The sequence below is a fragment of the Thermothelomyces thermophilus genome, chromosome 1 (assembly GCF_000226095.1).
Source record: "Thermothelomyces thermophilus ATCC 42464 chromosome 1, complete sequence".
Lineage (NCBI taxonomy): Eukaryota > Fungi > Ascomycota > Sordariomycetes > Sordariales > Chaetomiaceae > Thermothelomyces > Thermothelomyces thermophilus.
The window spans coordinates 7,428,705-7,452,828 of record NC_016472.1 but is presented as its reverse complement, the minus strand read 5'-3'; the positions used below and the strand labels follow the sequence as shown (position 1 = coordinate 7,452,828).

Sequence of the window (24,124 nt, the reverse complement as noted above, 5' to 3'; positions counted from 1 at the left end):
CGGGTGTGCTGTAGTTCACAGTGTCTCCATGCGAAACCTTACTATGAGTACACGTTGTTGGATCTCACATCTGATTTTCAAGTAGGAGTAGTATGATACTGAAATATTACCCGAGGCGTGGAGAGATTACCTGTAATTAGCAAGAAAGAATAACTGCCATGTGCGAGGCACCGACATCTTGCCATCAAACCCAATTCATCGACACAGTGAATAAGGTACTTAACACTCCTGGCTTGGCTCCTAGCGCTCATCGGGCGTGCGTTCAAGCTAATTACGCTCGCTCTCACTGCACCACCTATTGGGAGATTCAACCTCAACCCTTGCTTTCAAAGGCCCCAGCTTCAAGGTGTCAAGTGTATGCAACTGAAAGCACACTAAGAACTTAGGTTTTTTTTTTTTTTTTTTAATTCAGGCAGCAATGTCAGATACGGCTTTGGTGCGTCGTACATTCAACTCAGCCGGTAGTCCTGTGTCTATCTAACCATCACCGCACAGGTTCCCGGCGCCGATGCGCTTGAGGAGACCTTGGGACGCCTTTCAAAAAAGCCGGGTGTCCGGGCAACCATTGTGCTCGACCGAGCCTCGGGTGCTATCTTGAAGACGAGTGGCCAGGTCGGGTCAATACGGACGACGAAGCCTTCAAGCGCACCCGTGCCCGCCTCCGGGTCGTTCAATAAGGAGGACGACGGGAGCGGTGCCAAGCACGATCAAGGCGCAGAGGAGCTGGCCTCGATGATATGGAACTTTGTCAGCACTGCTGGCGATCTTGTGCATGAACTTGATACGGAGGTATAGTAGGGTCTTTACAACCAACCGTGGCCAATGCACTGATAGCTATGTTGCAGGACGAACTGAAATTGCTGCGCCTGCGAACCAAGAAGCAGGAATTTGTCATCGTCCCCGATGCTAAATATCTTCTCATTGCAGTTCACGAAACCTCTGCATGAGGATCCAAGGTGACGGACCGCTTTGCGCGAGTGGAAGCAGCCCCGGCAATTTCCATCACGTTCTCAATGGCAGGCCATCCAGCCCTCCCAACTCCCGCAGGTTCGACATGTCAGTTGTCAGTGCCAGCTTGCAGCGCTTTAATTTCGCATTCCACCTCGTCGTCACCAACCAAACGACCCACAAGCTTTGGTTGGTCAGGCGGTAGCGTCCCGGTCAGCACATTTCGGGGTAATTTAAAACACCTTGTGTACAACAACGCAGCTGTGCGTCTGAGTGGAATGTTTCGGAGGGCCGGAGGACATGAAACTGTTTCAACTACCCGTGTCGTGGGCCGGCCAAGGGCAGTACACTACCCACTGGAGGACGTTTCTCCATGCTGTGGCAGAGGGATCTGAAGATCGTTAGCCTCAACCCCACAAGCGGAGCCAACAGCTACTCAACACCTGGACGTTATCGGCACATGCTATTCACTACAAAGAGACCTTGACCTCGTCCAACAACATGTGAGCTATTGGATGTTTTGAGGGTTCGACTTAGTTAAGGGGACTAGATCTCCACCACGATGCCGGCCCAAGACCTGCATTATATCCCCAATTCGACCAGTGCATCACCAACCTGATGGCGCTTTGTTCTTGCAAGATAAGCGGCAGGTTCTGGCGCGACAGCTCTCCACCCAACATTCCAGTTGGCGTTGGCATCCGTCATGCAGGCTGTGCCCGACCTCTACACTAGAGAACTAGGGTCCCGAGCGCGCCATCAACAGAAGCATAGCATGTAAAGGATGCGAATGATTAAAACGCACCATTATTATTGGATGTTCAGCCCGTTTCTCCCGTCATAAAGCGACGCGTCCCTAACAGGACGCCGTGCTCAGCTCACATTCCTAGATTTTGTCCCTGGGCTGTTGCAAGAGTTTTGCCTTTCATAGCACGAGATTAAATATCCTCTCCTCACCCTCTAGCAGTCGCTTACACGAGTTCTGGTTCGGTGCTACTTCCCAGCCAGGCGCCGCTTGCAAGGCTTCCACCATAACCCCGTCAGAGTTTATATCAGAGCAATTCTAGTCAGTGGGATTTCTCCAGTAGGTAATTGCACATAAGTGGCTACCTGCCACCCACTGCAATCGGTCTGCAAGCCGGAAACGGGTTCCCTGGTTTGCTCGTATGCCTGATGAGGTTGCTCTGTATCAGAACTCAGACACCCGGCACTGTTTAAATTAGAAACGATGGCCCTGTTCTCGATTCGGAGACTGAGGAGATCGCCCCGCCGGCGCAAGGGAAACGAACAACGGCGGGACGAAGATGACGTCAAGATCGCGATCAAAGCTTCATTGCAACAGGACAACGAAGGCGGCAGCAGCCGAGCCGTTGTCGTTTCGAGCGACATTGCCAACGGCGAGATCAAAAGGCGACGACGTTTCAATAAACATTCAAGTTTGTTGCACAGCCTACGAAACCGATTTGCGGGGAAGCCACAATCGTCAGCACCTCAGCGGGGAACAGCCTCTCAGCACGAGGTAAGAGCTGCCATCTTCAATCTTTGCGCTTGCCCTCAAAACTCTTTCCACAAATGAACTCAGAATTACCCTTGATGGAACCGCATCATGCGGCGACACGCTGCCAGTGGGTGATGGCTCGTGCAACTCAGCCAAGGGGCAGGATCGAGCCAAAGCCAAGCCTAGACAGCCCGAGGTACTTACTGTATGTAGTACCTACCTTACCTACCTGACCTACCTACGTATCATCTCTCCTTGCCAAGGTAGGTTCAGGCTCTGGCTGTCTTGAAAGGTAATCGGGGTGCGGGAGGAACCTTGCTCGCTGGTGCCGTCAACAACCCTCCCCCCCCGCGAGCGAGCCCCGCGTGACCATGGCAGCATCCCCAATGGTTCCTGCACCAATCGTACGAGAAATTCCGGGGAGCTTGCAGACATGCGACCCCGACCCCTATTTTGTACCCGGATCTTCAATGGCTTCTCGCCGCTCAATGTCTCATTCTGGGACTTGAGCAGTGCAATGAACACCGGCTGACTCGTCGTCTGGACAATTCAGCAGAGCCAACAGACGTCAACACCAATCTCCCCTCGCGGACCGGTGGTCAACCCCAACAAGCCGCTGCCATTGCCCCCGCCTCCCGGCAGTGAGCAGGTACGCGAACGGGCCAAAAAACCTGTCCTCAAGCTGGCCCGCATCATGGCCACTCTGACCGAATCCGAGGTTGAGAAGCTCTTCTCCGGAGCCCCGCAGTACTTTGCTAGGTCCGAGGGACACTACACTGGGGCTCCCCATCCCTCGGTGGCGTTTCCATGGGATGAGGAGCTGGAGATCAGGGATCTTACCGACCACACGCAGATCGAGGACAAGGCTTGGGGCTCGATTACGGCATGGCCTCACATCACCCGCGATGTCAACAGCGACCGCTCTGCCGCGCAGCGTGCTTCGGAAGCGAAGCGCCGGGCGCACTTTTACCCGCGATGCCGCGAGAGGCCCAACATGTTGAGCATGTTTGGGCTTGAGAAAGGGAGCGTGGGTTATCAGGCTGCCCTCGAGTTGGGCGTGGCCGATGCCCTTCAGGAGGAACAATGGGGTTTCGAGCGCCTCGCAGCCAGAGACCCCGCCATCGTCAGGCAGCGCCAAACCATGCTCACGTCAAGGGACGGCCTCCGACACGTTGACGAGACTCTGATCATGGAGCAGCTGATCAAGAATGGGCAGAGATATTGCGAGCCGCATCCCCGCGAACCCCGACTGTCGGGTGATCTTTACAACGAGTTGTTCACCCAGATCCTGCATCCGCCAACAGAGGTGCTAGATCACCGAGACCCTTACAGCCTCTCCGTCCAGATCATGGCTCTAGTCAAAGTTCTCGCCACGCCAAACATGTGGATCGATTTCTCCCATGTGGAGTGGCGCATCAGACTGGGCCAGCTTCTGTGGGAGAACCCGAAAGGGGACAATGCCGAGGACGCGGCATCTGTCCAGACGGGTGATTCGGCGAGTGACATTCACGAGGAGCGGTACTGGCTGCTTTTGCAGATCCTCCTGGCCTGTGAACTGCTCGTCAGGCTGGATGCTATCACCGAGGGCGAGGAGCTTGGAGCGGGCAGTCTCCGGCCGGCGGAAATCTACAAGTTCGAAAAGGAAGCCACGAAGTCGGTCAAATGGTCGCTGATCCTGGCACGGGTGTGGCTGGAGAACATAGAAGTCGTTAAAACCGAAGCTAGCGCGCCGGCGGACGTCGAAGAGAAATCTTCAGGCTGGCTGGCGACACTGACGAAGCGCATGTTGCTCGCTCGCGATCACGACTGGCAGAACCACCACAACCGCGTCCCGGTTTACGCGATCAAGGGACAACACGCCCGCCGCCAAGTTAACGGTCTTGCGCATTTTGCACGCCGATTGCGTTGGCCTGGAGCTGAAACTTACTTGTCTCAGGTGACTGAGAACTGCCGCTCTGTAGTCGAAGGCACTCCTCTCAGTACGTTGCTTGCTCGATCAAGCAGTCGCGCGGATAGCCATCATCTCTTCCACTTTGGCCATCATCCGAAAGAGGAAACAAAGGAACACAGCCCTCCGTCTAGGCGGAAGAGCGTATCGGTTGCGTTGAATCCGTCAGGATGGCTCTCCAAGAGCTATGTTTCTGGGTTGATGCTCCCTGGTGACGGACTTTGTCATTTTCTGATGGCAACCCTGCTAGAGAACGACCCAGAGGCGTTATCGAGCTTGGGCCCCACGGCCAATCTGTGCAGCGGGTTTGTGTATTCTGGCAAGAGCTTCTGGAGCACATCATGCATTGTCGGTCGTGTCCTTAGCGCCGGAAGGGGTGCTGTCGAATGCATGGGCTGGATCTCCAGCGACGTCATCCCACGAGGATTTGGCAATGGCTGGGTGAAAATTGATGCAGAAGAAACACCAGGTATGAACAGGGCGTTGCATGCCCGAGACGAAATGCATAACGCTAATCTGAGATCTACAGAGGATGCGCTTCAAGTCAACAAAAAAGCCCGCCTTTGGGGTAAGAAGGCGGTTGAGCGGGAGTCCAACGTCCTCGGAGACACTGATCCATCATCTGTCCTTCCCGCCGATTTTCTTATTCCCTCTGAGAACACCTACCCAGAGAAGGAGCCCCCTGCCCTCGACATCGTTCTGAAAGCCTTGAATCTCGGGGCACCAGTCAGTCCCGGCCACACCACTCCAGCACATGGCAATGAAACTACCCCAGAATCGGATGACAGCAAAGTTAGCTCACCTTCCGTCTTTGCCGCCTCGGTAACCTTTGCTGTGACAGACCTCGACTCGGAGGAGGTTCATGAGTACACATATTCCCTGGCTAAGGACATCAATTTCGTGACAGCCCACCCGTGTGTGCCTTCGCAATACGTTAGGCTCATGAAGTCACCCTGCAGCCCAACAATTCAGCAGGTTGATATATCTGGCCATGGTGCTTCCGGTAGAACAGCAAGTGTAGTCGGTACGACTCTCCAGATTTGAACCACACCTTTCCCTGCTCCTGCCAGACATACTAACCACTCCTAGGCCACCCGTTACACAAATACTACACCTATGTAGCACTCCACCTGTCTGAGCTACTCACCAAGAAGGATTGTACCCTCGAGTCCCTACTGAGTAGCTACTCATTATCTCCACGACAGCGGCCTATCATGAGCCCCTCACTCTCGCAGAAAAACAGCCCGGCCGCCAAGGTGCTTGTCATCGATTGCATTACGGGCTTCCGTCCGCAACCGCAGGAGCACGAAATCCCCCTGTCGCCTGTCATCAGCCGAACAGACAGCAACAATTCTGGAATGCTAACCTCGCCTACTTCGTCCAACGTCACCTTGGGAGGCAGCACAGACCATGGTCAGGGTGATGGCACGGGAACAGCAACGTTGGAGAGCGCGTCAAAGAAGATGCACTCGGAATCACGGCGACGGCAGTTTGGATCTGATATGGAGATTTTGGTGCGGGCGTTCTGTGCGGAAAAGGGTTGGAACGCGTTGATTAGCCGGCGGCGGAGGGGATGTCTGGCGTGTGCGATCCGGGAGGCCGGGGCGCTAGGGTGGAAGGTTGTTATTCGTGTTGATTAGGAGTCACCCCGATGATGCACGGGAACTTGGTGCCTGTAGGTGGTAACTGACAACCAGCGCAGGGACAGTTCCGAATGGATAGGCGGACTCAAACTAAGTTAATACCGGCATATAATCATTGATACCCCGTAAAAGCTTCATTCAAGAAGGATCTTTTCGCAAGGATACACTGTTGTACTCTGAACGTAGAGGGTGCGATGCGAGAACTCACTCCTCTCGTGGTTTCAAGGCTTCTTCGCTCTGTTGACGGGCCGGTCGTGAACAGGAATCACGAAGAGGCGTTCATACAATCACATCAACCTCGTGGACCCAGTAGGGGCTGAACCAAGCCATTTATTGCCTTTATGATAGGTCTTCGAGGCCGTGAGAAAAAACTGGTAGTGAATATTGAAGTTTCCGATCCCCCCTTTACGTTCACCTTAATCTTAAGGTCTTCCTGTGTAGACCACTCCTTCCACCCCTTCTTTTCTCCTGGAAGGCGAACCTTTTGCCATTCTTCCCGCGTGACGTTCCGCCTAGCAATCAGGTCAGTCAACATCACATAGGTACTCTTTACCCTGCCGGCATTTACAGGAGATGAAAAAAAAAAGACAGAGAGGGAGGGGGAGGGGGAGGGAGAGAGGGAGAGAGACTTACCACTCCTCAACAGGAATCCACCCAATATACGCGCGATCCCCGAACCCGCCGACCCAGTACACCTGTTCCACAACCAGCCGCACAAAGTGCGCCTCGTGGATCCGGTTGCCGGGGAGCCAGTACCGCGCGTCCGGGTGCGACTTGACGTAGCATCTCGCGAGCCTGGCGCCGACCCCGTCCTCGTCGCTGCGATCGTCGCCGCCCGGGATTGGCTCGAGATGGCCGAGAAGGGAGAAGCGGGGGAGATTGGCGGCCGAGTAAGGGAGGGAGATGTCGCGCTCGTCGTCATCATCATCGTCGTCGTCGTCGTCCTCGGTGCGGGATAGGCCCAGGTACGAGAGCCAGCTGTTCCCGGTGCTCTTGATCCGCTCCGCGGGCGGGTACGGCGGAGTCCACTGGACCGCCAGACTCACGTTGCTTCCCGCCGCGGCGTTCTTAAAGGTCGTCCCGATGGAGATCGCCAGGATGGTGGGGTTCCCGACGTCGTCGTCCTCGCAGTCGGCAATGTATTCCATCAGGCCGTACGGCAGGCCGCCTAGCCCCGGGGAGCGCCGCTCCTGGTTCGAGACGCCGCCATCGCGATTGCTATCGCCCTTTTGTTTGTCGTCCTCGGGGAAGACGGTTGAGAGCGTGCCGAGCGGAGTAAGAGCGAGTATGCGCCGGCCGAGGACGGCGGATTCGTGCGAGGTCGGGATGCGGAGTCCGCTGTGGGAGGGAGGGACGGCGACGGCGACGGCGGCGGCTGCAGCTGTTGTTGCCGCGATGCAGCCGGAAAGAAGGGTGGTTGCGGTTATGGTGGGCCTCATGGTGCACGGACCGAGCAGGACGATAACGGTGGACTTGTGGTGATGATTGATTGATGGGAAACGAGACGAGCCCTCAACAGGTACGGGAGATGTCTAGGTAAACAAAGAGGTGCTCACATAACTAAGTTACTGGACGTCAATGCTTTGCCACAGCCGGCTACCACTTCCCGAGGTCCCCCCCCCCCCCCGGGCGACAACAGGGTTGAATCATGCGATGCTGTTGTGGGGTAGCACATGGCACCGCACCGACTGCCAAGTCATCTTATCTGATCAACGGTCCCCGCCTCTCTCGGATGTTGCTCAATTCGTTAGGGTGCCTTCGAGCAGGATCCTCTACGTCGAAATACGAGACATCCGAGCCTTGAAACTACCTTAACGTTGCAAGTGAATCTATCAAGGCGTGTGTTGATGCATACCACACACTTGAAAGTTTTGCAGTCTAGGGGTTGCCAAGCTCTCGAATTGTTGAGGGATCAATGTATTCGGAGCCATGAATCTTGGGTGTAGAGCTAGCATTGTTAACATGACCTAGAGCTGTCGCTGTAAGCGGAGATGCTGCACCAAGATGAGGTAAGCACTGAAATGGATCATGAGTAAACATCACGTGAATATTCATGTGACTTAGCCAAGACCAGCCACACACCCCTGGTCGGTCTGAAGCCCCAAAGGCGAGCCCCGCAGGGCTCCCACAATTATTAGGTAACCGAAGGATAATCCGCAAAATCGCCGCCCACCGGAGGATACCACTTGCAGACTCTTCTTCCCGTCATCGTCTTCCCCAGCAAACCTTCGAGAAAGTCATCGACGACAATCATCCAAAATGGGCAAGGTTCACGGAAGGTAAGAACTCAAAACGCTTAATTACACATATTTTCCGTTGGAAAAGCAATGTTCTGACATGTTTACCATAGTTTGGCTCGTGCCGGTACGTCTGCTTTTCCCGTCGTCGACGACTCTCGCATCCGTCAATCCGAAAATCGAGAGATCGAAGCTTCTTTGAGCGAATTCTGATTGGTATATGCAGGCAAGGTCAAGTCTCAGACCCCCAAGGTCGAGAAGCAGGAGAAGAAGAAGGTCCCGTACGTATACACCCGCTGAGGCCCGGCGCGAGCGACGGCGAGGTGCCAGATTTTCTGACAAGCGAATAGTAAGGGCCGCGCGGGAAAGAGGCTCAAGTACACCCGCCGTTTCGTCAACATCACCCTGACTGGCGGCAAGCGCAAGGTCAGTCCAGCTCGAGGTTCATACGCGAGGGAAGGCGGCACGACTGATGTGTTATGGTACACAGATGAACCCCAACCCCGGCTCCTAAATTCCCCGCCACGACCAAATCAAATCCGGCAATCTCTGGGGACGTTTTCCGAAAACGTTGATCATGCCGCGGGAAGCCTTCTTTGGGGACGGTGGGAGCAGGGCCTGGTGATGCCGAGGGTCCGATCATTGAAGGGACGAGATCTGGCGCTGCGAAAATCACCAGGCAGCGGCCAACCTTGGCTTTGGCTTTATGGCACGGCACGTCATTTCGCACTCTGGGAACGGGAAACGGGTCTACTGGCATTTTTGCGATGCGTCTCTTGTACGTTCAATCGACGCTCGATAGGGAATACCTCGACAATTCTCTGCAAGTCCGTGATCACTCATCGCCACGGAGACTATACCATAGAGCTTATTGGCTCGTGAGCCTCGAGAACGCGATCCTCCCGTGACTTACGGTACGGGTTTGTACAGCTTTTGCCACTCGGGGGCTGCATGCCATCCCGCCAACGTGTACTACGTAGAATTAGGCAGGCCAACGCAAAGTCGGCGCGACACAGGTTGATCAGGGCCATTTTTTATCTTCTGCCCTAACCCAGCAATACCTATCGATGAAGTAATACGCCCACTTCCACAGCTTCCAGTCGGTCGGAGAGTCGCAGTGTTCCAGTTGATGGGCGGCGGCTTCCAGCCCCTGATGCCTCAGAAACTCTGGCCAGTGCTCGAAAGCGCGCAGCTCAACCCAGAGCGTCAGCAACAGGAAAGCGAGCTGTTTGTCCCCAAGAGCCATGATGTTGTCATAGCCTCTCTTGGTAGCCTGTCAGATCGGACTGGGTCAGCGAACCGGGAACAACCAGATAAGCTCAAACGCAACATCAGAGCTGCACATTACCTCCCACGACAACGGAGATTGGCGCAGCTGGTGGGCGCCGCCGCGAACGAGCCAGAAGAGTGTTCGGGCCGTCTCCCAGTCGAAGGGACCGGTGAGCAGCCTTTCCGGAGCTCTGGTCAGAGGGTGAACCTCCACATAGCATGGCGGCTGCCAGATCGGCAGACGAGCTTCTTCGTCGGGGGGATTCTCGGCCGGGAACCAGGCGGCACAGGAGGCTCTCAAGGTCTCCCAGTCCGCCTCGAAACGTGCTGCCACGTCTGGGTGGCCATCGAGACCAGGCCGAGCCACCGGAATTTTCGAGGGTTTCAGGTACTCGAGGAGCCTCCCAAGGCCGTTTCTCCGAAACCATTTCTCCTGAGCTTCCAGAATGAGGGTCGTGTTGACCCATTTGCAAGCAAGGACGGCGCTCTGCGAACAGTTTGCGTCAGTCCCGTCCTGGTTCGGGTCCGAAGCAGGAGTGCTCTATCAAAGAAAAACCGCGGCGCACCTGGAAGTCTGGTTCGCCGGGAACCCATTCGGGCAGCAACCAGCGATAGTTGCCCCAGGCTTCACCTTTCCTGCGGCGGTCCGGGGGGGCGACTTGGTCCTTCTTGTAGCCGAACCACAGATCCAAGGTGGGCGCGAACGCCGCTTCCAGCAGCTCCGTCAGGAAGGACCGGGAGGAGAAGCGATAGCCGATCCGGAGACTGCTGCGCAGGAAGTTGAGGTTCCGGGACATGAAGATGATACGCTCGAGGATCTCGGTCGGGAGTTCCTCAATCGGCTCGGCAGGCTTCCTCGCCTTGAAGCGGCGTCGGGGTGGCCGATCGCTGCCATCCTCCCCGCCCTCCTTCTCGTCCTCCTCATCCCGCCGTCGTTTGGCCTTCCGGGTCCGATCTGTCGGCGGCTTCCATGTCTTTCTGGGGCCTGCTTTGCCTTTGACCTTGATCGGAGTAAGCTTCATGGAACGGTCTGGGGCAAAGGCGATGTGAGGTTTCGGTGTACTCCGTAGATATCCGCCTTTCCCGCTACCTCCAGAACCGCGTCATTTATATTTGTATGTAGTCCGTTTACAGAATTTCTTCACGTCGTCAGAAGAGAAGTGATTTCAAGAATACAAGGCCTTTGTGTTGTTGGCACTTGCTGATCCACAAAACCGCCCTGTAACTACGAATTACAGAAGGCACTCCACCCCCAGACCGCCTTATCAGTGGGCTTTCGCGCACTGACCAGAAGGGAAGGGGGGGTTGCCTACACTAGTTCTGCACTACACTAACCACACCCCCTGGCAATAATTTTGCTGCTGCAACTTGACTCGCCCGCTTTCGACGATGGCTTCTGGCCCGGACCGCATCTCCAAAAAAAAAAGAGATCGGGCCACCACCGTGAACAGCGCGCAAACATTGGATTGACCAGCCCACCTCCCCTCCGGACCCTGCTTCCCGCGCAATGCCTCCGGCATTGAAACCAGCAGTACCATCGCGGAGGCTCCTCAGGTTCCTACGCGCCCAGTCCGAGGGCCTCTGGTTCACCGAGTGCGCCTCGCGCCTGTCTTCATCGTCGTCGACGACTACCCGCCGCCATGTCTGCGCCTGTGCGAGGGCAGCAAGGCCGACCGCCCTGCTGCCGAGCATCCCGACGGGCCGCCGCAAACCCACCCTGCAGGCCGCCTTTCTCGGCCTCGACGCGATCCTCCCCAAGTCGCTGAGCAAGCAGCAGCGCGCCTCGGCGAGCCACGAACAGCAGCAGCAGCAAGCAGGGCAGCACGGGGGTGCGCAGCGGTATTCCTCGTCGAACCAGGCACCCAGGGAGGACGGGGGCAGGTCGTCGTGGCAGGAGTGGCTGTTTGGGTCCGACGCGAAGAAGCAGGGCGAGCGCGAGCGCGAGCCGCTCAAGGAGGGCGACATCCGGGTCCGGCTGGAGGAGGAATCCGGGTCGATCTTCCAGCGGAGGTCGCTGACCGCCAAGACTGCGCTGGACCCGAGGCTGCGCTGTACCGAGGTGGACGGGAACGGGAAGGTCATCATGGTAGACGGCGAACTCAAGAAGAGCGAGCTGATTGCCAAGGTACGCGATACACTGGCACACCTGGGCTTATTCTTCTTTTTCCTTTTTTTCCTTTCCTTTTTTCCCTCCAGTTCTTTAAATACAGAGAGAAAAGAAAGAAAAAGACAGAGAAAAGAAGAAGAAGAAGAAAGAAACGAAAAAAAAGAAAAGAAAAAAAGAAAAGAAAAGAAAAGAAAAAGATCCGTGTTTATTGACCGTGTCGCTTGACAGTATGGCCTCCTCCCGCGCGATCTCCGCAAGATCGACTCGTCCAACCTCCCCCACATCCTCGTCCGCCCGTCCGCAATCCTGCTGAACCTCCTCCACCTGAAGGTCCTGATCAAGCACGACCGCGTCCTGCTGTTCGATGTCTACGGCTCCACCTCGTCTTATCCCCAGTCCGCCTTCATGTACGACCTGCAGGGCAAGCTGCAGCAGAAGCAGGTCGCCGGCGCGAACAGCCTGCCCTACGAGTTCCGCGCCCTCGAGGCCGTCCTGATGTCGGTCACGTCCGAGCTCGAGGCCGACTTCGAGTCCGTCCGGGACCCGGTCATCCGCATCCTCAGCGACCTCGAGGACGACATTGACCGCGAGAAGCTGAGGATCCTCCTGGTCCTGTCCAAGAGGGTCAGCACGTTCGAGCAGAAGGCGAGGCTGGTCCGCGACGCTCTCGAAGAACTCCTGGAGGCCGACGACGACCTCGCCGCCATGTACCTGACCGAAAAGACGCACGACATAATCAGGGGCGAGGACGATCACACCGAGGTCGAGCTTCTTCTCGAGTCCTACAACAAGATTTGCGACGAAGTGGTGCAGGAAGCGAGCAATCTTGTGTCGAGCATCAGAAATACCGAAGAAATGTGGGTTCCTCCTCCTCCTCCTCCTCCTCCTCCTCCTCCTCCTCCTCCTCCTTTTTCCGTGCTTTTGCGAATACCTCGAAGGACTACGGGAGCGAAGAATGCTGACAAAAGGCTTGCTAAACTAACAACAAAAACAGCATCCGAGCTATTCTGGACGCCAACCGCAACTCTCTCATGCTGCTCGATCTCAAGTTCAGCATCGGCACCCTCGGGCTGGCCATGGGCACCTTCCTGGCCGGACTGTACGGCATGAACCTCGAGAACTTCATCGAGGAGACCAACTGGGGCTTTGGCGCCGTGACCGGCATCTCCACCGTCTTCTCCCTCGTCGTGTGCTGGTACGGCCTGATGAAGCTCCGCAAGGTGCAGCGGGTCAAGATGAGCGGCGGCGGCCTGGGCGCCCTGCGCACCCAGAATCAGTGGCTCTGCGAGCACGGCACGGACGGCCTGCTGCTGGATCCCAGCAACCGCGAGCGGCTGAGGAGGATCAACATGATGAAGAACGCCCAGCAGTCGCGGGCCAGGAAGTGGCCTTTTAGCAGGAAAATATGACCTTTTTTTTCTTCTTCTCAATCTCATCTGTCGGTTTGTTAGAAAAGGGGGGGGAAAGAGCATTTATTTTTTTTCTTCCGGGGAAAAAGGAGGAGGGGCTTTCTCCGGTGCAAGGGGCATGTAATGGGATATACTGGCGTTCGCGGCGTGGGCGTGCTCTCAGGGGATGATGGATGCCAACTCCTCGCGTTTGGGGATAGATTGCGTCCTGTTTCTATACAACAGGGGCTTGTTGTTTCGTCTTTTCTGTTTGCTATTATCTCAGCTCACTACAGGACAGCCCTTTTGCCCCTGGGCATTAACCTGAATGACAGACTACAATGGAACTAGATCCGGGAAGTTTGATTACTAGACCGCTTGTCTTTGGTTATTCATCGATGGTCCTCCTGGGAACTTGCAAATTGGGAGCCACGCTGTTTTGACTTGTGTGCATCATATACCGATGTTTTTCTATCTGCGAGAGGCACCGTGGCTGACTAAGCAAGCTCGGTGTTTCCGGTGCTAGACTCTACCAGCCTCGACTGGACTTTTCCGCGATCTTGACCTCTCTCGGGTTGACCAGGCGTTCCATCCACTGTCATGCTTTGTGGGATGCTTTGTGGGATGCTCTTTGGGATGCTCTTCCTGTACAGATTCAACCCCTTGGGAGTTTCCACGGTAAGTAGTACAAGTACGAGTTATGCCGAAACGGAAGTCTTCATCGCAACGGAGAGCGTTTATTTGACGTTTTAAGGATGGGATGGATCTTTTACCCTCCTGGCTCAAACCTAAAATCAGAGGTGGCAACAGCGAGAAGTAGGCGGTTCCCTTCGCTGACAATGATGTAACCCGTTTCCTTTTGCGAAAAGTTTCACTCGATCAGGAAGGAGAGTGTGGATTGAGAGAAATATGGTCATGCCAACAATCTGACCTCGTGTAATCACGCCCCTCGTGCCACGAGCTTCTTGGCTCCTTCAGCGAGGGACTAAGAGACCAATGACCAGGGCATCCGTGTGGTGTAAATGCATAATAAGCAAACGGTCTCGGGACGCTCGGCTAGGTAGGCACAGGAGGGAGGGGGATGAAGACTGATTCCCATATCCCACCTCGATGTGCTCCGTAATGGAGGGACCAGGACACCATCGTGCTTGCGTTGAGGGAAGGCCCCACGAGCAGCCAGCATCACAAGGTCCGTCGAATACTTGAGCTATGGAAGCGGCGAGGGGGGCAACAAGGAGAACCGGAAACCGAGGCAATCATTTCATGTTCAGCTGCTTGGTGGAAGTGAGTGACATTGCAGCACCGCGTCACAAAATGTGTACCTCCGGAGGCAACACATGGAGGCGTGTGAAAAACCTACGTGAAGCAAAGCACCAAAACTACTTCTTGCCTCCGTTCGTTGGGAACGATAAAAAACAAGAGGATGAGAGGGGCGAGTTCCACTGTGCCACCACAACACCGCTGCAGATCGGTCTGTACAGCCCCGAAAACGCGTCATGGGCCACGCAGCAGAGACAAGTTACGAGGTAACTGGTCTTTTCCGCATTCATCACGCCGGCCCTCCCATGTTATGTTTTAAGCAACCGGATCGAGCTGGCCGCACCTCATTCACGCTCGGCGTTGTGAAGTCCGGACCCCACTTACCCGATCATGTCCTGTGAAAGGCGCAGGCAGCAACGAAGAACGGGAGGCAAAGGGGGCAAAAAAAAAGATGCCTGGGGAAGGGAGGCAAAAGAGACTACCAAGGACTGATAGATCCACCAACTGTTCAGTAAATCGTGGATCGTGTGTCTTTGCATCAACCCGCTTCTTGCCGCCGTGCTCAAGTAACAACAACAACAACAACAACAAAAAAATAGCGGGCTTCTTACCAGCCGCCCTTTGACCAAGAAGCGTAAATATGAAGAAGCATGTGAGACAAAGCGAGCGGCCGTGTCATTGCTCTGTCCTTTTCCGCTTATCCTTCCTTTCACGCCATGAGCCCTCAGGGGCCGGGCGCCGACTTGCATCACTCACCTCGAACTTTGGGGTCACCGTAGCACAGGGCAACAAAACGGGGGGGAGGGGGGGTAAACGGTTTAGACAAACGGGCAGATAGAAAATAATCCAAGGAGAAAACGGCAAAGAGAGAAGGGACTGACCAGGAACAGGTGACTATCGTTAGCCCGTTAGCCGTTGTGGTGTTGTCCGCCACATCCCCGATGACTCACACGGAAGGGGAGGGGGGTTGGAGGGGCGGCGGCGACAATTCGGAGTCGGGCAGGCGAAAGAGGGTCTGGGCTAACACGTCAGATCTTTGACGGAAAGGGCTCATCAATTGGCTGATCCGGTCGCTCGGCAACGAAACGAAAAGCGAAACTTCGTCCCTCGTTCGAGGCATGGAAATCAGGGAAGGGACACCGTTTTCTCTTGGCCCCGTTCCGGCGTCAAAGGCACCAGCAAGCGAAAACGTTCTGCCTGTCAAGGCCGGGTTATCAAACAAGGTCTGGTCCACGCGTTCGAGTTGGGGGCTCCCTGAAATCAAACATCGGGCTCTTGCACGTAGCCCGTCTTTCTCGGAAGCCAGAAGAGGCCCGGATCTTCATGACAACTCCCATCGACTGGCTGGCCCTCAGTACAAGGAGCTCCGGCCGGATTCGCAATCGTTGCAAAACCGCGGACCGACTCATCGCGAAACCAACACAAACTGACTGCTTGGCCGAACTGCGTCAAATACTGAAGCTTCTAGCTGTGCTTTGGCTAAGTAGCAGTGCGCTAGCCGCTAAAGCTCGGAAATGGATAACCAGTTTCGTTCTGTCCGCCCGTGCGGTCGTCTGTGATTCTCGAGCGCCTCCATCGCAATTGGTACCGTTTCCGGTGAAGGTGCTAGGGGCCAGTTCAAGCTCCGTTTGCCACGCAAACGGGCCTCAGGCATAAAGAGGATGACGAGAGTCGCATGCTTGCGCAGTCCCATCAATGTCGGGGAAAACGCGTCGACAAGTCCGGCCAATTCTCTCCCAATATAGCTCCGTCCATTATGCTCCTAAAAGGATATCCCACTCCCATTCTCGGTGCCCACGCAGAGGCAGGACACCGAGAACTGGACCAATAAACAAAGAAAACCATGAAAAGAAAACGGGGAATAGAAAAAAAAGAATCCCACAATCATCGTACACAGGACAACAAACCACCTTCGCCAAACGAGTTCAACCAGGTTTCCGCCGTCGCCGCATCCCAATGCCGTTTCCGTCCCCAACCGAATCCAGGCTCCCAATGCAAATATAAAAACGTAGCGTGCCTTTTTCGCCCGTTTTCTCCTTGGCTACGCCATCGAAGCCGTCTATGAAGCTAGATGTCTCCCAAGGCTAGTTTTCGGAAGCAAGAAAAAACCAATTCAAGATCACCTTCCGTCCCCCCCCTCCTTTGCAGAAAAGGAACGACGCAGAGGAATAGTAGTATCACAAAGGGTGATTCTGTGCTGTGTGCTTTGAAAAGATTGTTTGATATGTGCAAGATGGCGTGGTAAAGTAATATGAGACATCTTGAAAAGCCGCAGGGGGTTGGGCGTGTGAAAATGTGGTATTAGTTGAGAATCCCCTCCCACATGCCTGGTCCGCCATACCCTCCGACGGCGGGATGAAGCGCGGAGATCCTGGGTGCCCGGGCAGCCTCGGTCGAGCAGCAAACTCGTTTAAAGTTTTCCCGCAGGACGGGAATCTGTGCCCCTTCACGAACCATGGTTTCTGGCCAGGAGAAGCTGCTCGTCTGACCGGCGAGCATCTCACGAACATCGTCATGGACTGAATTCGCTCTGCCCCGCTTGGATCCGACCCTAACTGGCATTGCAGGCCGATTAGTGCCAGACTGGTGCAATTCTTGAAGAGCCCGCGCGGCATCGTCCATTTCGCGTTCTCGGCGGCCTAGAGGCGTCTCCAGCGATGTTTCGCCGAGCTCCTTGCCGGTAGGGAAAGCATAGGAGTCGGGCGATGTCACCATGAAACCCTCTTCGTCCTCGGGGACCGAAGCGATGGTGGGTCGCAAGCTCAACCTCTCACTGCACTGCTTCGCGGAACGGAATCGCGCCTGAACATCCAACTTGGATGACGGCGCGGCGACCGAGGAAGCCGAAGAGATCGAAGAGGAGCGCGAAACCCTGGACGAATCGGAGACCATCGATTCGGGCGAGGACGCCGCCGAGACCGAGTTGGCGAGTGATGAACGGCGAGCCACGTAGCTCATCGGAGACGAAGTCGCCGAAGGCGGCCAGCGATCAGCACATTGAGCCGAGATCGACGCTGAGGCTTGGGCCATCGCGAAACCCATCGAGGATCCCCTCCCCACAAGGCAAGACGCAGCGCTCGCTGCAGGAGTGCCGAGTCCGCTAAGCTGGGGAGTCAAGCGAGGTGTGGGCAACAGGCCAAGGGCCGGTGCCAGACGGCCAGGAGCATACGCGATTGAGGGAACAGGCTCCATCACAGCAGGGACATTCTGGGCTTTCGGGGCCGTAGCAGTCTCGCTCTCGCGACCGGAGGCTCCAGGCCGCTCTCCGGTAGGCGTGTAGAGAAATCTGGGGGGAACTTCCTGCGTGGGAGACATGACGGGAGACCAGAGAGTCAGCTCTTCCAGGTTCTCGAGGTCAGGAGAGAGATTCAAGATGATCCGCCGGAAGTCCTGGCATTGTCTCTCATAAGCCTGCTGAGCAGCCCCTCCAGGCGAAGGAGGCTGGCTCGGCGTGAACCTGTTCACGCAGTCGGCCCAGCGCTTGTAGACTTCTTCGGTAACATGGAGATTCCAGTTGACCGCCAAGAGGAAAGCCATTTCATTCTGGTTGATCTCGAGGGTATCGAGGCCCGAGATCTTGCTCCAGGCGCGGGCCGAGTAGTTGCGATCCTGGAGATACTTAGAGGCCAGTATCAAAGCTGCGAGGAACATGCGACGCCCGCACTGGATTGCCTGACTCGAGCGGGAGTCGTCAGGCTGCTCCGTGGTGAAGTCATAGGGCGGAACATGAGGCTTAATCAGAATCAAGTAGTAGAGAGCCACCTGTAAAGTGGAGTAGCTGGTCCGCGAGCGGCGCAGCGTCTCCTGGATGAACGTGCGCAGCGGGAGCACCGTGTTGTTGCCGCAGTCATTGCGTGGAGGCACCGAGGAGGTGGGCCAGATAGCCTCGACGATATGGGTCGACGTATCTGGAGAAAGGGACATTGAGCATGTGTTCCTCCTGAGGGCACATCGAGAGAGTTTTCCTTACCGACGAGGTTCTCGACGAAGCTCAGCTTCCGATCGGACTGCCGCACAAGCGAGGGCGGGCGCCCGGTGCGGGAGGCTGCCGACGTGCGTCGGGGATTTTGCCGAAGCTCAGCAGGGAGCTCTGTGGTGACCAGAGGCTGGACGTGGTTTTTCGCCCAGGGGTTTCGCAACCTGGAAGTTGATTCGCAGGAGCTGCCGAGAGAGCCGACCGAGGTTTGCGACGAGGCGGCAAGGTGGGACAAGTAGTATGAGTCACGAGAGTCGGAATAAGAAGTCTGGGCGGTCGAAACAGAGTCGTCCGAGTGCTGCGAAGACACGTCGGACCAGAAAGAGGAGGAGGAGGAGGAAGAAGAAGAGGAGAAGGATGTCGAAGTGGCTAGCGACAGATTGTAAGGCGCGTTGCGGGTGGGATGGACGGAGGTAGTCGGTTCGTAGGTGGCGGGTATCATCTTGGATCTAGGGAGGATAGAGGAGCGCCCAATGGATTCTAGTCGCCGTCACGCAAAGTCTACCGGAGTAACCGAGGGGGTGCTGAACAGATCGTGAACCTATCGAGACGCTGGTTCTGCAACAAGCCGCATGGATCGTTGCGGAACCGAGTATGTCGAAAAGGAAGGGTGGCTTCTTAGAGCACGGCGCGAGAAGCCGACTTTGCACGAGTGATCAGACCGGTAGACGAGGCGGAGACGGCGACTAGGTAGAGTGCAAAGCTCTCAAAAGGCATCGTGTGTGTCTTTCGCCAGAACAAGCGGAGGAGGCAAAGGTTATATGATGGTCAATACCCGACCATGCGAGGGTGGGAGGCGGATGTTGAGCGGCGATGTTGCGGCAGGCAAGGCCAGTTCGGGACTCGGCAGATGGGATTGCGGCAGGTAGGATGCAGTAGCTGCGTTCCGGGGGGGATTCCAGACGCGTGTGGGCTATGCAGGTACCAGTGTGCGTCGCAATCTGTCGATGAACCTAGCGGCGTGGCTGCGCGACCATCGCACGCATTTAACGTCGGAGCCGTTGAGCTGGTATCAGCCTAAGGGCGGCGACGTTGTGACTCCTTTAGTATAGAGAGAGTGCGCGTGGGCTGTTCGGGCGCCTGAGATAAGGTCGCCGGCTTCGGGTGACTACCCCTGGTCGATGACTCTTCCCGTAGTGTGTGGCGAGGGTGCAGGTAACCGACACTTGCCGCTAGCTAACAACCAGGTGGCCCCAACTGGCAGGCGCGCAGGGTGGAGCGCTTTGTGTGGTGTGACCAACTTCCGACGGGAGCCTGAAAACGGGTCCCGTTCTTTTGCTTGGGAAGAGGCTGTGGCGACTCAGATCTGGTCACCAGCGTGGGCTCGAGCACAGGCAGGAGAATGAGTGATGATGACCTGTTTTGGCGCCGTTGTTTTTCCCTATTGGCGCCTTGGTTGGGTCGAGTTGCGACTTCGGGAATGACACAGAATTGCAGGTTCCGAGCGCCGCCGAGATGACTGCGCGGTCGAAGAGGCTTGTCGTTTAAACGTTGTAGGTTTGTCCAGGAAGGGAGCGTGTCTGTTGGTCTGTTTTCCTTTGCCGCAGCGAGCAACTGAATGCCTCGCGAAAAAAAGGAAATGCTCAGACGAACAGACTGGCAATCATTGGAAAGTGGAACGGAGAGACAAGAAATTAAGATTGCAAAAGACAGGAGAGAGGACGCCGGGAATAAGAAATGAATTGGTATGCAACGAGAAGAGACCGTTCAAAGATTGAGAGGAGATAGAGGATACACAGATCTCACAAGCTGACTACGGGAGAGCCGCTTCTTCCTAGATCTTGAGGTTGAGCATCATGACTGCTCGATGGGCAGGAGGGAGGAGAGGAATGCTCTCGGCACGGCACTGGCTCAGTTTTGAATGGGGTGCGTCGGGACATTGCGAGACGTCCGCCCGGGGGTTCCAGTGCCAGGCTGGACAAAAAACGCTGCACCGCAAGTAGCCCACACAGCTCAGCTCCCACCACTCAGATGCACCAGTCGGGCTCCCCCAACCTCCACCCACACGCGCACTCCTCCCTGCAGGCTGCCCACACTGGCCCAGCCGTTCGTGGCAGTCAGCGTGCAACATGAACGACGCAGAAATCCACATTGACGAGACCCGCCGCCAGCTTACTTCCCGTCGCCGAACATTACGTACGGAAAGTCTTCTGTAATTAACCACACTAATACTCTCCGTATTGATCCCGGGTTTCTTACTCGTACTGTTGGTGTCGCCAAACTCCCGTCCCCTGATGTCACCCGCAAAAGTCGCTGGGGAACCGACCTACAAAGTCGACGCGGGCAGTGGTTCGCAATAGGAGCCTGTGCCTGGCCGGCTTGCAGGCTCTCTTGCCAACTGGACAAGGCACACCGTCCCTCTCGAAAGCCCCTCATCTTCCCGCCATCCATCTGCCGGGTCGGCAACGATTCTCGACGAGACACACTTGCAGTTTCAACTCGCCCGGAGGATGGGAAGAATGGCAGAATCAGCGGCGTCTTGATTGGCTCAGCTGCTGCAGAGCGGCGGGGTGGGTGCGTTGTGGTGTGGCCAGCTCGCTCGCCAGCCTGCGCACAAAGGCCAACCCCCTTGTCTAGCGCTTCTTGGTCTCCCGGAAACGGCCTAGCCGGGGGGAGGAAGGCGAGGACAACGTTATCGCCGTCATTCAACTCACCCAGCACAGTTTAACGTACGCGGCTGCCAACTCCGTTTTTGCCGGTCTCCAACGGCACCCTCGGCGTTTCCGCACCCCAGGCAGCAAAGGGTGACCGTCCTCGGAAATGACCGCTGCCGTTCATGATCGCAGCCGTTCATGATCGCATTTATATTTATATACGGGTTTTTGTCGAGACATCGTCTCTAGTTGTTGAGGCCTCATCGACCAGGTCTGTAGCATTACCACTTCGGACTCCTGACACGCTTGTGAACAAACTGAGGGCGGGCCTTGAGGGGGTCAGGCTGAGTCACACTCCGACCCGACCATCGTGATGAGCTTAGTCACTCCTGTCCCGTGGCAGAACCGACACGACAACTTAGTTGTCGAAGTGTCCAGTGCGCCGACTCGCCACGGCTAGGGTGGCTTGCAATTTTCGCCACTTCGGTCAATTCGGCCGGAGAGCTCTTTAGATTCATCCATCCAGCCATCCGCTCGATAGTTCATTGATTTGTTCGTTCTCTCCTCGCCTCGTAAAAGCCTCATCGCACGGATCGCGAACATCAAGCGTAAAAACGGGATGTTGAAGCGGGTCGAGGAAATTCCGTCATGGCAGCGTTCAGGCCTGGTGGCCAATGCTCCCTAAATCCAAGCCCACCTACACTAGTACGGAGTACAAGCCGCCACCGAATACCAACGCCGAGAGGCCGCTTGACTGCGATATATTGATCACATGAGCCTGTTGCTTTTCTGGAGACTGGACAACATGGCTATGGGGAGTGCAACACGAAAAGATGCAATGCTATTTGTGTCTTCTTTTACTCTCTCGCCGTTTAAGTCCCAGTCTGCTGGGGCGTTGTCTACCATCCGGATATCCCGTTGATCGCATGCTCCCCAGGCGTACGGATTACACGGCGGCTTCCCCCGCAGAAATACATCCTGCGGCCGGGCTGTGCTCAGGAGGCGTTGAAAAAGCGGCCCTCGTCGCCTTCGCACAGCCCGCTGCATCCGCGGCCAATTTGCCTCAGGTATGAAAGCAACGATACCGACATGACCGAGTTCTATCCATAGCGTCTCTGCTTTCCGAGTCAGCTCGTCAGTCACATCGAGATTTGTAAATCCAGCGGGGCCGCATATGGCCTCGCTCGGCAATCTGCGATGAATATGGTAGCCCATTGGTGCATCCAGTCGATAAGTAGGTGATGGCAGGTCATGGTTTACCGCGGTAGCTGTACCGTTTGTAAGTACAGTATATATATTGACGAAATGGCACATTGCGTCGCTCCCATTCCTGAGCCGGCGCCTCGATCGTGGCTGGTTAATGAGACATCCGTTAGTAAGAACTGTAACTAACGTTTACTGCAAGCGCCGCGCATTGGGAACGCCGTTTTACCCAATAAGGAACTTTGAAAGAGGAAAACCCCGCTTTCGGTCCGTCGCCAACTGTAAGGCCTGGCAACCTCACCTAACACTACAGTAATGTTCTCGCGAGCACTGGACGCGCCTCGTGGTTGAGCTGGGTCGGTGACGCCTTGCGCGATGCAAAGCAACCCAACTTCAGGAAGGGCAGCGAGTGAGGACGTCGCTTCTGAAGCCATCCTGCAAGGCAGATGAGCAGCCCCATGGATGATTTGATCGAGGGGTTTACCCGGGCCCTCCCATGTAGTTGAGAGCAGCCAATCTTATTTTTTTACCCATCTCCCCCAGGAACCAGGGGAGAGAGCTCAGTCCAAACCAAATTTATCCTTGATGACTCAAGACAAAGCCGCAAGATTGCTTCAGGTACACAACCCAAACCCAACAGCGATATCGGGCCATGTGTCGCAGAGAGCCGTCTTTCGAGCGATAGGAGCTGATGAAAAGCGGTTTGGATAAATCATGCTAAAATGAGATTTGCTCAGAAGCCGATCTTAGCGACAATCTCGGTAACTAAGGAGCGGGCGAACCTCACGTTGATCATTTGCCAGCTTGTCATCAGCTAAGCTTCTGTAAGCTGTGGACGGGCAACAGTGCGGCTGTTCCTCGTATCTGTTTATGGAATAGCTCATTCGAAAACCGCAACTTTGCCCTTTGTCAATTCCAGCCCATCCGTATTGAACGAAAGCTACTTGAGGAGATAATGCGTCGTAATAACTGAGCTTATAGCTAGGTATGTACCTTCCTCACATGTCATTCCATTGGGACCCAGCTGGGAACCTAACTCCCCAATCAAAACGATTATTCCAATAACGAAATTGCAAATCAAGAAAAGCGCAAGCAGGCTGGAACAAGTGACAAATGGAAAGTAAACAAGGTGAAAACAAGGCGACTCTAAAGATTTAGCTCGGAAGTCATTCAGCCAATATTTTTTTTATCAAAGAACTTACGAGGCATTACACATCAATATGGCTTCTCTTTGATCGCTGTCTCAAACCAATCTGCAACTTCAAGCTTACGAACTGCACACTGTCGACCTTGAGAAGGAACCGGGACAGAATGCTTCGTCCGCGGGGCGCCAAGGAGCATGTTCACCCACAAGATCAGATCCGACCCAAGTAGCATGCTCGGTGTTTGTGTCACCCGGCAACTGCCCCTCCTTCACAGCAGGTGGTTGCGAACGGATTACGGAAGGAGTCGCCAGAGCGCAGGCAGCAGCAGAGAACCGCAACCCCACACCACCACAGCCGTGTCAGAAGACAGCGGATGCCCCCCTCTGTTAACGAGAGCTGAAACTCTCGGTGTTACCGCTCAAACAGACAAAGTAATGGCCTTGCAAATGTCTGAAGCGGCATCCCAGACAGTCCGAGCATGCAGGGAGCACGCAGGCGGGGCGCACCGAGCACACAGACTACTGTTTCCCGTTCAAGAAAGACCGGTTTCCAAAGCAGGGCGGACAACCACCGCTGACGGCGACGGCGGCATCACCGCGGGGCGCATGAATACACTGGCCTTCCATGTTGACAAAGCCTTCTCCTTCTCCTCCACCACCACCGTCGGAGGTCGGCAGGCGTCTCGCCAGCCACATATGTTCGCGCGAGATTACAGCCTTCTCCCCCAACCCATCCATCGCCAAGCCTCGATCCCTTCCCCCAAATCCTTAGAGTAGTTACCATGATTCACCTTTTTTTTTTTTTTTTTTTTTTTTTGCTCACTCCGATCCGTCCAAACCCCGACTCGTCAGCAGGTGAGAAAAATCGGGCGATGATCCACCATTACCGGCCACCTTATATGATTATGTCAT

The 24,124-nt window shown here is 55.6% G+C and overlaps 7 protein-coding genes across 7 annotated transcripts; 4 read left to right on the top strand and 3 right to left on the bottom strand.

Annotated features, from left to right (window-relative positions):
• Positions 1-357: 357 nt before the first annotated feature.
• MYCTH_2298035 (uncharacterized protein) lies at positions 358-1,214 on the top strand. Its single transcript, XM_003660078.1, has 3 exons — positions 358-436; positions 496-789; positions 846-1,214. The coding sequence occupies exons 1-3, from the start codon at positions 419-421 to the stop codon at positions 945-947; spliced, it is 414 nt and encodes a 137-aa protein (XP_003660126.1). The 5' UTR covers positions 358-418; the 3' UTR covers positions 948-1,214.
• Positions 1,215-3,137: 1,923 nt separating this feature from the next.
• On the top strand, positions 3,138-6,031 carry MYCTH_98303 (uncharacterized protein; the record flags this gene model as incomplete). Its single annotated transcript, XM_003660077.1, has 3 exons — positions 3,138-4,860; positions 4,921-5,415; positions 5,481-6,031. 3 exons carry the CDS (start codon positions 3,138-3,140, stop codon positions 6,029-6,031), a joined length of 2,769 nt encoding a protein of 922 aa, XP_003660125.1.
• A 147-nt stretch (positions 6,032-6,178) lies between these two features.
• Positions 6,179-7,626, bottom strand: MYCTH_2298031 (uncharacterized protein). Its single transcript, XM_003660076.1, has 2 exons — positions 6,668-7,626; positions 6,179-6,546 (listed from the first exon to the last, which is right to left on the bottom strand). The coding sequence occupies exons 1-2, from the start codon at positions 7,471-7,473 to the stop codon at positions 6,327-6,329; spliced, it is 1,026 nt and encodes a 341-aa protein (XP_003660124.1). The 5' UTR covers positions 7,474-7,626; the 3' UTR covers positions 6,179-6,326.
• Positions 7,627-8,254: 628 nt separating this feature from the next.
• MYCTH_2314011 (uncharacterized protein) lies at positions 8,255-9,201 on the top strand. The gene is made up of 5 exons (XM_003660075.1): positions 8,255-8,313; positions 8,385-8,398; positions 8,498-8,552; positions 8,622-8,697; positions 8,762-9,201. Exons 1-5 carry the CDS (start codon positions 8,294-8,296, stop codon positions 8,783-8,785), a joined length of 189 nt encoding a protein of 62 aa, XP_003660123.1. The 5' UTR covers positions 8,255-8,293; the 3' UTR covers positions 8,786-9,201.
• MYCTH_2298028 (uncharacterized protein) lies at positions 9,162-10,808 on the bottom strand. The gene is made up of 3 exons (XM_003660074.1): positions 10,107-10,808; positions 9,620-10,027; positions 9,162-9,544 (listed from the first exon to the last, which is right to left on the bottom strand). The coding sequence occupies exons 1-3, from the start codon at positions 10,560-10,562 to the stop codon at positions 9,293-9,295; spliced, it is 1,116 nt and encodes a 371-aa protein (XP_003660122.1). The 5' UTR covers positions 10,563-10,808; the 3' UTR covers positions 9,162-9,292.
• Positions 10,809-10,881: 73 nt separating this feature from the next.
• On the top strand, positions 10,882-13,434 carry MYCTH_2298027 (uncharacterized protein). Its single transcript, XM_003660073.1, has 3 exons — positions 10,882-11,665; positions 11,876-12,504; positions 12,642-13,434. Exons 1-3 carry the CDS (start codon positions 11,048-11,050, stop codon positions 13,054-13,056), a joined length of 1,662 nt encoding a protein of 553 aa, XP_003660121.1. The 5' UTR covers positions 10,882-11,047; the 3' UTR covers positions 13,057-13,434.
• Positions 13,435-15,731: 2,297 nt separating this feature from the next.
• On the bottom strand, positions 15,732-19,251 carry MYCTH_2073265 (uncharacterized protein). The gene is made up of 2 exons (XM_003660072.1): positions 18,266-19,251; positions 15,732-18,203 (listed from the first exon to the last, which is right to left on the bottom strand). The coding sequence occupies exons 1-2, from the start codon at positions 18,711-18,713 to the stop codon at positions 16,597-16,599; spliced, it is 2,055 nt and encodes a 684-aa protein (XP_003660120.1). The 5' UTR covers positions 18,714-19,251; the 3' UTR covers positions 15,732-16,596.
• Between the last annotated feature and the right edge of the window lie 4,873 nt (positions 19,252-24,124).

Coding starts and splice junctions, on each gene's coding strand:
- MYCTH_2298035 (XM_003660078.1), top strand. Junction 790..845: donor TGCATGAACTTGATACGGAG/GTATAGTAGGGT, acceptor GCTATGTTGCAG/GACGAACTGAAATTGCTGCG.
- MYCTH_2298031 (XM_003660076.1), bottom strand. CDS start 7,473: ATGAGGCCCACCATAACCGCAACCACCCTTCTTTCCGGCTGCATCGCG. Junction 6,547..6,667: donor TGGATTCCTGTTGAGGAGTG/GTAAGTCTCTCT, acceptor CCTGATTGCTAG/GCGGAACGTCACGCGGGAAG.
- MYCTH_2314011 (XM_003660075.1), top strand. CDS start 8,294: ATGGGCAAGGTTCACGGAAG. Junction 8,553..8,621: donor CAGGAGAAGAAGAAGGTCCC/GTACGTATACAC, acceptor ACAAGCGAATAG/TAAGGGCCGCGCGGGAAAGA. Junction 8,698..8,761: donor TGACTGGCGGCAAGCGCAAG/GTCAGTCCAGCT, acceptor TATGGTACACAG/ATGAACCCCAACCCCGGCTC.
- MYCTH_2298028 (XM_003660074.1), bottom strand. CDS start 10,562: ATGAAGCTTACTCCGATCAAGGTCAAAGGCAAAGCAGGCCCCAGAAAG. Junction 10,028..10,106: donor CCGGCGAACCAGACTTCCAG/GTGCGCCGCGGT, acceptor AACTGTTCGCAG/AGCGCCGTCCTTGCTTGCAA. Junction 9,545..9,619: donor AATCTCCGTTGTCGTGGGAG/GTAATGTGCAGC, acceptor CCGATCTGACAG/GCTACCAAGAGAGGCTATGA.
- MYCTH_2298027 (XM_003660073.1), top strand. CDS start 11,048: ATGCCTCCGGCATTGAAACCAGCAGTACCATCGCGGAGGCTCCTCAGG. Junction 11,666..11,875: donor AGAGCGAGCTGATTGCCAAG/GTACGCGATACA, acceptor GTCGCTTGACAG/TATGGCCTCCTCCCGCGCGA. Junction 12,505..12,641: donor ATCAGAAATACCGAAGAAAT/GTGGGTTCCTCC, acceptor CAACAAAAACAG/CATCCGAGCTATTCTGGACG.
- MYCTH_2073265 (XM_003660072.1), bottom strand. CDS start 18,713: ATGATACCCGCCACCTACGAACCGACTACCTCCGTCCATCCCACCCGC. Junction 18,204..18,265: donor CTTCGTCGAGAACCTCGTCG/GTAAGGAAAACT, acceptor CCCTTTCTCCAG/ATACGTCGACCCATATCGTC.